This window comes from Octopus sinensis, unplaced genomic scaffold (assembly GCF_006345805.1).
Source record: "Octopus sinensis unplaced genomic scaffold, ASM634580v1 Contig17776, whole genome shotgun sequence".
NCBI classification, from domain to species: domain Eukaryota; kingdom Metazoa; phylum Mollusca; class Cephalopoda; order Octopoda; family Octopodidae; genus Octopus; species Octopus sinensis.
Genome location: NW_021835313.1, coordinates 25,001 through 40,208, shown reverse-complemented (window position 1 = coordinate 40,208; position 15,208 = coordinate 25,001). Strand labels below are relative to the sequence as shown.

Below are 15,208 nucleotides of genomic sequence, written 5' to 3'. Positions count from 1 at the left end.
AAAGAGTACAGCAGGGATCACCACCATCCCCTGCCGGAGCCTCGTGGAGCTTTATGGGTTTTCGCTCAATAAACACTCACAACGCCCGGTCTGGGAATCGAAACCGCGATCCTACGACCGCGAATCCGCTGCCCTAACCACTGGGCCATTGCGCCTCCACAAAGTAGCAGTGACTATATCTCTAATGACAAGTAAAACAAAGGTAAGCTACTCCTGATGGATGGCCCAAGTAGGACTCAGGCTGGTGAAATCTAGCCCTCTGTTTTTGCCATAGCGAAATGTTGATGGATATGATTATACACAGTTTTATTTGCCGATTACTACAACAGATGTATTCTGTTGTACAGTTAATTGAACTAGCGCTCAGTAATACGTTATTTATGTAAATCAGGATTTCCGGTTTAGAGAGGTCAATAATTGATACAATTCTCTCTCTCTCTCTCTCTCTCTCTCTCTCTCTGTTTCATTCTTTCTCCCTCTTCTCTCCTCCTCTCTCTTCTCTTTCGATATATGTGTGTGGTGTTGTAATTGTGGGGTGTGTATGTATATAGTATGTATATGTATATAATATATGTAGATTATATATATATATATATATATATATATATATATAGTGTAATACATAAAATATATGCATACATACAAACAATATGTACGTACCTACATCTACAGTATATATACATGCATATATAAAATATATATACGTGTGTACAGGACACCACAAATAGACGTAGAACTCAACGAGAAACGAAAACGTAAAAACAGCATGGAACGGACCATTTTTTTAACAACGAAAAAACAGAGTGCAAGATAGCTACACAAGGAAAAAATCCCCTTCATCAGCTGTCCCTAGTTCAACTCAGGTGTGTGTGTGTGTGTGTGTTTATGTATGTACATATGTATTTACGCATATGCAATGTCTCTGTAGAAAGATAGCAGACAGGTTCTATTGCCATATATTTTCTGTCTAACGCTAGTACAGTAAAAAAAAACCCACAAGCATATGAATAATATATGTTGCGCGCGAGCACAGTGGCCCTGTATGAACCGCGACCTTGCGGTCTGATAAAATAAATCTGATAAAATTGCTTCTGAGGCGGACGCAAACGACTAAACCTTTGAAAGCAGTGGTCGCAATCCAATAACTAAAACCAGTAAAACTATACGCACGCACACACACACATCTTTGTACGTTATCTTTTACCTTTGACTTATTTCAGTCATTTGAACTGTGTTATGCTTGCGCTCCGCCTTGAAGGTTTTAATCAAATAAATCGACCCCAGGACTTATTATTTTTAAGCCTGGAATGTATTCGATCGGTCTCTTTTTACCACCAGTTGTCAAACGGAGGGCGGGTCAAATATAACGACAAAGACACGCATAGCTACTCATGTCCATCGGGCTCCTTTCAGTTTCCATTTACCAAATCTACTCATAAGGCTTTGGCCAGCCTGAAGCTATAGAAGAAGAAACCATAGCAAGGCGCCAAGCAGTGGGACTTAATCCGAAACAAGTAATTGGGAGCAAACTTCTTACCACGCAGTCATTGGTTTCATATCGATTATATTGCTTATTTCGTATTTTTTTTAACTTTCATTTCGATCTGTACTTGCGGAAATGATAAACTGCTGGACATAAACAACATAAATACAGTCATACACACACACGTGACCACAAACAACGTACTTCCGCATCATTTTACTAACAAATTTTACTTACAAGATGTCGGCAACACAAGGCTATAGTAAGGGGCACTCGCACATGGTTCTGCGTTGAGAAATCGAATCTGGTAGCTTGTGTGTGTGTGTGTGTGTGTGTGTGTGTGTGAATAATAGAATATAGATTGAACGACATCCTTTATATTAGATCACTACAGTTGTTTCCACATATCATTACATCGGTAGTACATTGGTGAGATGAGTGTTTATTGAGCGAAAACACCTAAAGCTCCACGAGGCTCCGGCAGGAGATGGTGGTGATCCCTGCTGTACTCTTTCGCCACAACTTTCTCTCACTCTTACTTCCTGTTTCTGCTGTACCTGTATTTCAAAGGGCCGGCCTTGTCACTCTCTGTGTCACGCTGAATATCCCCGAGAACTACGTTAAGGGTACACGTGTCTGTGGAGTGCTCAGCCACTTGCACGTTAATTTCACGAGCAGGCTGTTCCGTTGATTCGGATCAACCGGAACCCTCGTCGTCGTAACCGACGGAGTGCTTCCATCCCATCCATTGGTGAGATGATATAAAATTAACATATTGTGTAATCGCTATCATCCATCAAAGGTATAAAACATGTTTCTTCAGGTGATGATGTTAAATAAGCTCTTCGTGAGATCATACAGTCATTTCACTGTCAGCAATTTGCAGACAAAATTAAACACTTAGATACAGCAACAGACATAACAAACGTATCATCAAAATATAAAATGCAAAAACAAAGAATTATATAACGCTTTGCTTTTTCTTCCTTATAATCTGACCGTAACAAAATAATTATCTTTATATATAAAAGAGAGGTTGTGTGCTGTCTGTCTCCTACGATTTAGATTCCTAACTACTCCCACATTTTGCGGTGCAGTTTAACCAAAACCGGGTATCTTATAGTCGTGATTCATATCGAGCACTTCTGGGTATTAGCGCGCGTCTACGATGAGTCTACGATTTAAAACAAAATTTACCATAATTTTTTTTCCATTTTTAATGCATTTTTTTGCTATTTTTTGGCTATAACTCTCTAAAAATGCTTATATAGTTATTTCCCTTACAAATCCGAGCAACGCCGGGCGATACTGCTAGTAATCTATAATTAACTTGACATTTCGGGGTGGGGGAAGTTGTCTGTTTCTTTGTTTCTGTATTTTGATGATACTTGTGTTTTTCCAGTTACTATATCCATGGGTTTAGCTTTGTCTCCAAAAATTGCTGAAAAAAGGCACTATCCTGGTTATTCATTCTCATTGGGAGCAAAATGACAGTATGATCTAGCGAAGAACTTATTTAAAATATACACATCTTACACTTTTAATGGACGATAGTGATTTCCCTATACGTTGATTATATCTAATGTACTGTGGGTATAACTAAGTACAGAAAGAATAAGAGTGATTTTAAATAAAAAATGTCGTTCAATCCATCTTCTATGATTCGACTATTTATCTCAACTCAACAAATACTATGGAATTCCTGACGCATATCCAGTTGCAAGAGCATTCACATTGTATGATGACATCTGGTAGCCAATAACTGTATACGGGCTTTGCATAGCGTTCTACAAGGTTTTTACCCAAATCTTTATAAAAATCTATATACACATATCTTTTATCTTTCAATTTTTTTCATTGACTGCGACTATGCTGGGGAACCGCCTTGAAGTATTTTAGCGGAACGAATAAACCCCAAGACTTATTTTTTAAAACCTAGTACTTATTCTATCGGTCTCTTCTGCGGGGACGTAAACACACCAACACCAGTTGTAAGATGTGGATGGGAGACAACCACAGTCACAAAGACATATATACACAGTCACAAAGATATATGTACATTATTGTAGCTTATCAAAACTATGAACTCGAATGAAATCTACTTGCTGGTCTGTGACATTCAACTGTTCTCTAAACCTCGGCGTCGTGCAGGGAGCTTTCCCGGGATACTATCCTGCATCAAATTTGACGAATAAACAAAATATATATACTATTTATGTTTACATTACTCGAGCTGCTTATAATTCGTAATTTGACCTTCTGTCACGTGTGCTTCTCCGCAGCACATCAGAAAATAGGCTTCACTGTATTTGCGTCTAAGTCATAGACCAGCGATTCACTTCGTTTCAAGATGATTCGAGTACATGGTATTGTCAAACCATCAATATTGGCAAAATATTGCTATTCACCATTTTCCGTGATTCTGAGGCGAGTTGTCTCGCCTGATCTATGACGTTCAGGAATTCTTTAACACTCGGCGTCGTATAGGAAGCTTTCCCCGATGTTGTCCCGCAGCAAATTTGGTGTATGAACAAAACATTTACATTATGCATGTGCGACTGATGATGTTTACACATTACTAGGACTGCTTTCAATTTATAATTCAATTTTACATAGGCTCAGTACATATTTTTGCCTAAGAACACGCATATGAAAATAAAATATGCACTCGTGTGATGCCTTCACAATGAGGCAAAAGGCGACAGATATTAGGAACAAAACTATTACTATACACTCTGTTCGATGTTCTTTTTCGATTCATTTGATGAAGCTGAACCGTGCATTATCACAAGATTTTTATATTCTGCACAAAATATGTATCGATTTCTGACATTCTATTACAAACACCTTCTGTGGCTGCTTATTTTTTGCCCTTCTTTAATCCATTAAGTTATTTATTTAATTGTTTCACGCATATATATTTTACTTGGAGCGGCTGTGTGGTAAGTAGCTAGTTTACCAACCACATGGTTCCGGGTTCAGTCCCACTGCGTGGCACCTTGGGCAAGTGTCTTCTACTATAGCCTCGGGCCGACCAATGCCTTGTGAGTGGATTTGGTAGACGGAAACTGAAAGAAGCCCGTCGTATATATATGTATATATATATATGCGTGTGTGTTTGTGCGTCTGTGTTTGTCCCCCTAGCATTGCTTGACAACCGATGCTGGTGTGTTTATGTCCCCGTTACTTCGCGGTTCGGCAAAAAGAGACCGATAGAATAAGTACTGGGCTTACAAAAGAATAAGTCCCGGGGTCGAGTTGCTCGATTAAAGGCGGTGCTCCAGCATGACCGCAGTCAAATGACTGAAACAAGTAAAAGAGTAAAAGAGTATACAATTTATCTAACAAACCTCTGGGCAAGCTTCATTCAGTCAGTGGTCAGGCAATATTTGTTTTGATTGAATCTTAAAAATATCTTTCTGATGTTGTATTGTTTCGTCTGGAGAGCGGAGCCATGATATTTGGAGTAATGACTTATGAAGTTTTCAGCTTACGTATACGACTTCACTATACTTCTAGCGCTGAGAACTCTTCTGGTTCGCGTTAATGTGTTTGCACATATAAACATCTTTGTGAAGGAGAGAGAGAGAGGGATGGAGATAGAGTGAGGAAGAGAGAAAGAGAGTGATTATGAATGCTCTGACTTCTTTCTCCCAATGCGTCTCCTTTACTCTCCTCTTTTCTTTCTCATTCTTTTCAGTCATTCTGTCTTTCCATTCTCTCTATACCCTTTCTACTCACTGTCACACGTTTGTCAACCTGCCATCTGTCTACTTAAACAGGGTCCATCAATACAGCCAGCACACACACACACACACGACAGTCACTAGCCCTCACCTCAGCACACATACATAATCTCAATACCCACATGCCACATATCCATATTGCACCGCCTGACAGCAGCCCCCTCCGCGGCTATCGTCTAATCGTTGATGGTGCATCATTACATGATAGCAATCCGACAAGGAACCAACCTAAGCCGTTAATTAGCGCAGCCAGATAATTGACATCATATGCGAACGCGTGTGAGCGAGTGTGTGTGTGTGTGGGGGGGGCGTGGAAGAGGAAATCCTGTACATATGTATATCTGCTTGTGAGTATGCGCGCTTGCATACGTCTGTATTGTGTGTGCGCATGTATGCATATATATACATATATATATATATATATATAATATATATATATATAATATATATATATATATATATAATATATATATATATATATATATATACACACACATAAATATACATACATAAGCCTATATACATACATATATATATATATATATATATAAATGTATACATATATGTATGTATGTATGTATGTATGTATTTATGTATGTATACACTGGTACTCGAGGTACAAAACATAAAACTGCAAATAGCATGCAAGTCTTGTATTAAATAACCTTTTTGAATTGAAAATGTCGAACGCTGCTTAATATTTGCATGCTATTATTTACAGTTTTGTGTGATGTGCCTCGAGAGTAAAACATCTCTAAGCTGAATTATTTCACGTTCCCTCAAAAATTTATAAAATTCTTATATATATTTGTGTGTATTTGTATGTTTGTTTGTGTGTGTATGTGTGTGTGGAGAGAGAGAGAGAGAGAGAGATGGAGTTTGTATGTACACTTGCGTCAGAAATTAATTAGCACTTCTCAAATTTCTACATTAAATAGGTTAAATCAATTAACCTATGAGCTGTTCAAAACGTCTTACGCGATGAGAAAACTTAGTATGGTGTGATTTCGGTCCTTGCGAGGCGCTACCTATATCTATTAAACAAAGGAAGATTTGTCTGCATCCGCACTCCAATTTGTTGCACTGCTATGTCAACATCATAAGGCTGTAGACTCTCAAACTGCTCTGCAAACAAAGTTACGTCATCGTTCTGCGCAACAGTGAACTCGCAACAAAGCAATAGTTCGAGATATGGCCACTAGGTGACAGCACATACCTTGAGTGAAGAGCAAATCAAGGGTGCTAATTAATTTCTGACGGTAGTGTATGTACCTTTATAGTTTTTTTTAAAAATTATTTGTATCTTCTTATGAGGAAGGAGCTGGTTTTTAAGAAACAAAATACATCGTTGTAATAGGAATAAAAAATACAATTAGATATTAAGCGATGAACGTTAGAAAAGCATTGCATACTTTTACTGTTCCACTTACATTTTTTTTTATTTGTGAAATACGTGTTAGCTGGCTGCTTTCTTTGAAGAACACATCTTTTCCAGGTTGTCACTTGAATCTTAAAAATAGCCAAGTACACCAATAATTATCGGTGTAAATGGTAATTCATAATGATGATAAAGAATATACACGCATGAATATATGCATGCATGTATATGTGTGTTTATATGCATCTATGCAGAAATGATTTATGTATGCTTACATGTAACTAAGGATTATGTATGCATGCATGTATATATATATATATATATATATATATACATAAACAACTTATAAATAAGGGCAAACCAAAAAATTTCGTTTACCCTTATTTATAAGTTGTCTATAAATTTAACCTTTAAAGGTATTTTTTAATATGCCGGCCATTGATAAAATTTTTTTCTTCGAAAAAAATTTTTATCCTACATTAAATATATATATATATATATATATATATATATAATATATATTATATATATATATATATATATATATATATACATATATATATATAAATATATATTATATATATATATATATATATATATATCTCAAAGTCGTAAGACACCCCCGTATCATTCCTGTTTTTATTCGTTACTGTTTCCAATTTTATCTTCGTCTCTTGTTTTCCTATTCGTCTCGGTTGTCACATTCTTTCCTTCTACCAAGCAAATCCAAGCTTAGCTTTTCCTTGGGGCTGGCCTTTTCGGAGCAAATCTCAGAATTAAACAGCCGAAATTTGCCATGATGAATCGGTTTCTGACTGAAGAATGAAGGCTCTGAATTACTGTCCGTTTTTCCGTGTTTGTCAAATCGTGAATTTCACGTTCTTTATATATAAGATTTATTATTATATATATATATATTTTTTCAATATGTGACCTCGTGAGTACCACTGGCGATTTTTTCCCCTCTGCCTTCCCTTCTCGGGATCTTTCCTTCTCCTGTTTCCGACGAAGAGCTCCGCTCGAAACGTTAAACCCTCCTTCTTCCCTTCTTTCCTGAGCGTCCAATAATACTTTATTTGTTCCACGTCCTCGCGTTGTTGTGTTTTTTTTTTTGTGTTTTCTTGTTTGGATTAACTATATATATATATATATGCTCACACACATACATGCACACTTCTCATATATATTCTCATATATATTTATATATGTTTCAGAAAATGGTATTGTATTCACTGCCGCAGCTATTCCCCCGGCTACACCACCTGAAGCAGAAAGTGAGCCATCATGCTCTTCATCCAGCGCAAACAGTCCATTGGCATTGTCCAGTGGTCCGCCTTCGCCAATCCGTATTGAGAAACCCACTCCACAGTTCCACAGAACCACCTTCTCTCTCAATCTGGCAAACCGCTATGGTACACTCCCGGGTAAGTTCTTTTCTTCATTCTATATTACAATGATTTTGCAAAATCAGATTATCACCAGATTATTCAGAATTAAATTATCTCCCTTTATTTTATTATTTCAAAGCCTGACGTGGTTGTTTTGCCTTTTAATATTCCAAAGCTAAGAAAGAAGCATGTTAGTTAGTTAGTTAGTTAATTTTTGGCTTAAAAAGCAAAAAGCAAGGCCATGTAGGGTGACATGGAGTTAAGTACAGGGAGGGTGTTCATGCAAAGAGTTCAGGCCATTTCTGGTTAAGAGAGATTTTGAACCGAGCAGTCGTCGGCATCTTCACCATCTCGTCTGGCAGCTTGTTCCACGGATCCGCAACCCGGACGGAGAAAGCTCCTCTCCTTCGATTGAGATGAAATCGTCGCAGGTAGAGCTTTTCGGAATGACCCCGCAGCCGACGCTCTGGAGCAGGAGTGAAGAACAGCTCTTTCGAGAGTTTACACTTTCCGCTTATGATGTTGTGAGCGAGAATGAGATCACCACGGCGGCGGCGTTTTTCTAGAGAATAAAGGTCGAGCGTCTTCAGCCTTTCTTTATAAGACAAATTCTTGAGACCATAACCATGCGGGTAGCCAGCTTCTGGACTCTTTCGAGATGCTGTACGTCTTTGAGGAAATAAGGAGAAGAGGCTTGAATCCCGTACTCCAATATGGGTCTCACCAGCGTGACATAGAGCGGTAGGAATATGGCTGCTGTGAGCATTCCGAATGACCGTCGAATCAAGAACAGAATTCCGCGTGCTTTGTTGGCAGCATGGACGCACTGGGCCGAAGGCGAAAAGGAGGAATCCACCAAGATACCCAGGTCCTTTACCTGATCGGTCCTCTCCAGCAGCAGACGACCCGGCTCGAAATCAAGTTGAGTTGCATGTGTATACTGAGGTCTAATTAACAATATTTAATTAAAACTATGCCCATCAAAATAAATTTGTGACTTTGAGCCTTTATTAGAATCAAAGAATTCGGAGTTTGGAAACGAACTGGTAGGAGAGCTATATCAGTTGGTAAGATGCTTTTTGCGATATTTATTGCTGCCTTTGAGTTCTGTTGTCAGTTTCCGTCAAAATCGACTTTCATCTTCCAGACTACCCTTTTATTTGTTTCAGTCATCGGCCGGCGGCCATGCCTGGGCATATTGTGGCTGATGTTATCCACCCCAGTGCTTATTTTCAACTCTGGTATTTGCTTCTCTATTTGCCAGAAAAATGATTCTTGAAACGATGTCTACATTCCACATAAAAACAGGCTTAGTGACTTGAGCACGAACACACACACACACACACACACACACACACACACACACACACACACACACACACACACACACACAAGATGGGCTTCTACATAGTTTACGCCAACGAAATTCACTCACGTCGTATTGATAGGTTGCGTATGTATGTATGGATGTATACATGTATACATATATGTTGTTATGTATGTATATATAAATGTATGTATGTATGTATGCATGTATGCATGTATATATAAATATATGTATGTATGCATGCATGTATGTATGAATGTATGAATGTATGTATGTATGCATGTATGTATATATGTGTGCATATATATACATGTACATGTATGTATATATATATATATATATATATATATATATATATATATATATATATATATATATATATATATATCTTTTCCTCACGTGATCATCTTTTTTTCTTGCACGGACAATCAAAAGACTGGACGTGTGTTTTTGTCTCTCTTCTATCTTTTCTTTTTCCAAGGAAAATATTTCTTCCAGCGTTCACTATTTTCCTCTCGTTCTGGTTTTAAGACCCTCCACGTCTGCACTGTCCTATTTTGTTCCCAACTTTGACCCTCCATAAATCCTAAATTTTATTTTAGAATTTATGGAAGAAACTGTCTTTGAAAACTTATTGTTGTTGAATGCTCGAAATAAGGAGTAGATAGAAAGCCAACAACTGATGAATGGTCCTTTCTCTGTGTTTACTTATCCTGTTTTCCAGGTTTTTCTCTCTCGTTGTTTACGTATTTAACTCGTTTTTTTACGTATTTCATGTAGTTTGCACCGTTGGTGACGTCCTGTACCCATATAGGCATATATTATTATTATTATTATTATTATTATTATTATTATTATTATTATTATTATTATTATTGTTATTATTGTTATTATTATTATTATTATTATTGTTGTTGTTGTTGTTGTTATTATTATTATTATTGTTATTATTATTATTATATTATTATTATTGTTGTTGTTGTTGTTGTTGTTGTTGTTATTATTATTATTATTATTATTATTATTATTATCATCATTATTATTATTATTATTATTATTATTATTAGTATTATATATACATATACATACATTCATATATACATACATATACACATACGCACACACACACACATATATATATATATATAGAGAGAGATAGTAATGAAAAGAAAAAGAGAGAGGATGTAGTGAGGGAGTTTAGAAAATAAACTTGTCTTCTATTTACTCACAGAAATAACTCTAACATTATGCTCCTCTGTCTTGTGTATCATCATCCCCGTCATCTGAATAATTGTTGTTACAATCATCTTCATCATCATCATCATCATCATCACCACCACTACCATAGTCATCATCATATCTGATATCATCATCACCATCTACATCATCTTCATAATTATTGCTGCAGTTATCGCCATCATCATTAACATTTTCATCCCAAACATCATCAGAAATAGCTCAGACCGAGATTTCATCCTTTCACCGCCACCCTTTCCCAACTCCACACAATGCTACTCAATTCTCTTCATAATTCCTCTCATAATTCTCACCACCACCACCACCACCACCACCACAACCACCACTTACTAACTCCACCAGTCGCCATATTAGTCCCTTGTGGTGGTCGCTGCTCTGAATCTGATGGCTATTCGTCACGCCCAGCTAAACCATGTCAAACTGACGTATCGCGTTACATTCGGCCATTATAGAGGACAACATTTTCCACAGACGACTTCCGGTCACAACACTTTTTATTTCCGTCATTGATTCAAACATTTATTGCTATCGGTTTTTTGTTTTCATAATTACACACACACACACGCACACACACACACACACATACACACACATATACATATATGTGTGTGTACATATATATATATAAATATATATATATACGTACATATATATATGTACGTATTTATATGTACATATATATACGTATATGTATATATGCATGTATATATGTATGTATATATGTATGTATATATGTATGTATCTATATATCTATGTATGTGTGTGTGTATATATATATATATATATATACGTACACACATATATATACGTATATATATATATATATACTTATATGTATATATGTATGTATCTATATATCTATGTATATGTGTGTGTGTGTGTGTGTACATATGTATATAGGTATATATAGGCATATATATAAATGTGTATGTATAGGTGCAGGAGTGGCTATGTGGTAAGTAGCTTGTGTACCAACCACATGGTTCCGAGTTGCACCTTGGGCAAATGACTTCCACTATAGTCTCGGGCCGACCAAAGCCTTGTGAGTGGATTTGGTAGACGGAAACTGAAAGAAGCCCGTCGTATATATATATATATATATATATATATATATATATACATACATACATACATACATACATACATACATACGTGTGTTTGTGTGTGTTTGTGCTTATCCCCCCCCTCCCCATCGCTTGACAACCGATATGTTTACGTTCCCGTAAATTAGTGGTTCGGTAAAAGAGACCTATAGAATAAGAACTAGGCTTACAAAGAATAAGTCCTGGGGTCCATTTGACTGCATGACTGCATTCAAATGACTGAAACAAATACAAGAATAAAACAATAAAAGAATATGTGTGTATATGTGCGTATAGATATGTGTGTTGGGTTTGTTCGTTATTGCTGCTGTTGTAGTCGATAATATTCTTCTTGATACTAATGTTGTTATTATTAATAGTGTTTTATTCCGCGCTGTTATTATTGTAGATATTATTGTAGCTTTATCGTTGTTATTATTTATATTGCTACTATAAATGTTTTACTACTGATGTTTTTTTAAAATTTTGTTTTCCACTCGTTTTCAGTGTTATTGTTACTGAAGTCATTACTCGTGTTATTTTTGTTGATTTGCTTTTACACCTGTAATTGTTATCGACGTTTCGTTGTCGTTGTCGTTGTCGTTGTCGTCGTTGTTGTTGTTGTTGTTGTCATTATGGTCGTCGTTGTTGTTGTCTTTCCTTCTGCAGGTGACTGCATGGTCGATATCATTTATAATTATTGCAATAGTTTTTTTCTTCGTATTCTTTCTGTTCCTCTGATTGCTGCCGTTATATTTTAGTTTCTGTCCATACGGTTTCAATTTGCTTTGGTCTCCGTGTACACTGTTACTGTGGCTGCTGCTGTTGCTGTTGTGATCGTTACAGATTGTGGTGAAGATGTAATGGTGTAAGGCACTGATTTCTTTTTGAACGTGCAAACAGTATTTCATCCTCGTCTTTATAACTAATTACATACCTAATCTCACTGAAAATGTATCGTCCTGTGTGTATATTATAAATTAACACACGTCGTTGCCGCCGCAGTCGTCGTCTTCATCCTTTTTCTCTGCCTGGAAGGGCAGGCTGCCTTTATTTTCCAGGTGGCCATGGCGAAAGCGGTTGTATGGTGGTCATCTCTTGTGAAAGGTAGGAGAGTCCAGTTTGCTGGACATTGTTGTAGGGCTGAAAAAGAGGTAATTTCTACTCTTCTCCTCTGGAAGCCATCTACTCGCTATACCAGAGGGCGCACACTCTCCTACCCTGATGTAATCTCCAGGGATACAGGCATCCAGCAACAGGACCTCCGTAATGCCATGATGGACCGTGAAGTCTGGCGTAGCATGGTAAATTCCATTGTCTCGACCACGGTCAAACAATGATGATGATGAGTGATACAGGCATCCAGCAACAGGACCTCCGTAATGCCATGATGGACCGTGAAGTCCTGGCGTAGCATGGTAAATTCCATTGTCTCGACCACGGTCAAACAATGATGATGATGAGTGATACAGGCATCCAGCAACAGGACCTCCGTAATGCCATGATGGACCGTGAAGTCTGGCGTAGCATGGTAAATTCCATTGTCTCGACCACGGTCGAACAATGATGATGATGAGTGATACAGGCATCCAGCAACAGGACCTCCGTAATGCCATGATGGACCGTGAAGTCTGGCGTAGCATGGTAAATTCCATTGTCTCGACCACGGTCGAACAATGATGATGATGAGTGATACAGGCATCCAGCAACAGGACCTCCGTAATGCCACGATGGACCGTGAAGTCTGGCGTAGCATGGTAAATTCCATTGTCTCGACCACGGTCGAACAATGATGATGATGAGTGATACAGGCATCCAGCAACAGGACCTCCGTAATGCCATGATGGACCGTGAAGTCTGGCGTAGCATGGTAAATTCCATTGTCTCGACCACGGTCGAACAATGATGATGATTAGTGATACAAGCGGCATCCAGCAACAGGACCTCCGTAATGCCACGATGGACCGTGAAGTCTGGCGTAGCATGGTAAATTCCATTGTCTCGACCACGGTCGAACAATGATGATGATGAGTGTACAGGCATCCAGCAACAGGACCTCCGTAATGCCATGATGGACCGTGAAGTCTGGCGTAGCATGGTAAATCCATTGTCTCGACCACGGTCGAACAATGATGGATGATGAGTGATACAGGCATCCAGCAACAGGACCTCCGTAATGCCTGATGGACCGTGAAGTCTGGCGTAGCATGGTAAATTCCTTGTCTCGACCACGGTCGAACATGATGATGATGAGTGATACAGGCATCCAGCAACAGGACCTCCGTAATGCCATGATGGACCGTGAAGTCTGGCGTAGCATGGTAAATTCCATTGTCTCGACCACGGTCGAACAATGATGATGATGATCGTGATACAGGCATCCAGCAACAGGACCTCCGTAATGCCATGATGGACCGTGAAGTCTGGCGTAGCATGGTAAATTCCATTGTCTCGACCACGGTCGAACAATGATGATATGAGTGATACAGGCATCCAGCAACAGGACCTCCGTAATGCCACGATGGACCGTGAAGTCTGGCGTAGCATGGTAAATCCATTGTCTCGACCACGGTCGAACAATGATGATGATGAGTGATACAGGCATCCAGCAACAGGACCTCCGTAATGCCATGATGGACCGTGAAGTCTGGCGTAGCATGGTAAATTCCATTGTCTCGACCACGGTCGAACAATGATGATGAGTGATACAGGCATCCAGCAACAGGACCTCCGTAATGCCACGATGGACCGTGAAGTCTGGCGTAGCATGGTAAATTCCATTGTCTCGACCACGGTCGAACAATGATGATGATGAGTGATACAGGCATCCAGCAACAGGACCTCCGTAATGCCATGATGGACCGTGAAGTCTGGCGTAGCATGGTAAATTCCATTGTCTCGACCACGGTCGAACAATGATGATGATGAGTGATACAGGCATCCAGCAACAGGACCTCCGTAATGCCATGATGGACCGTGAAGTCTGGCGTAGCATGGTAATTCCATTGTCTCGACCACGGTCGAACAATGATGATGATGAGTGATACAGGCATCCAGCAACAGGACCTCCGTAATGCCACGATGGACCGTGAAGTCTGGCGTAGCATGGTAAATTCCATTGTCTCGACCACGGTCAAACAATGATGATGATGAGTGATACAGGCATCCAGCAACAGGACCTCCGTATGCCACGATGGACCGTGAAGTCTGGCGTAGCATGGTAAATTCCATTGTCTCGACACGGTCAAACAATGATGATGATGATGAGTGATACAGGCATCCAGCAACAGGACCTCCGTAATGCCATGATGGACCGTGAAGTCTGGCGTAGCATGGTAAATTCCATTGTCTCGACCACGGTCAAACAATGATGATGATGAGTGAACAGGCATCCAGCAACAGGACCTCCGTAATGCCACGATGGACCGTGAAGTCTGGCGTAGCATGGTAAATTCCATTGTCTCGACCACGGTCGAACAATGATGATGATGAGTGATACAGGCATCCAGCAACAGGACCTCCGTAATGCCATGATGGACCGTGAAGT

The 15,208-nt window shown here is 38.8% G+C and overlaps 1 protein-coding gene across 1 annotated transcript in view; it reads left to right on the top strand.

The window, feature by feature from the left end:
• Positions 1 to 278: 278 nt before the first annotated feature.
• LOC118761829 (GATA zinc finger domain-containing protein 14-like) overlaps positions 279 to 15,208 on the top strand; it is a 31,044-nt gene continuing 16,114 nt past the window's right edge. Inside the window, exons 1-3 of the mRNA XM_036499986.1 lie at positions 279 to 366; positions 2,886 to 2,945; positions 7,822 to 8,031. Of these exons, the coding sequence (XP_036355879.1) occupies positions 279 to 366; positions 2,886 to 2,945; positions 7,822 to 8,031 (358 nt within the window). The remainder of the gene's footprint in view (positions 367 to 2,885; positions 2,946 to 7,821; positions 8,032 to 15,208) is intronic.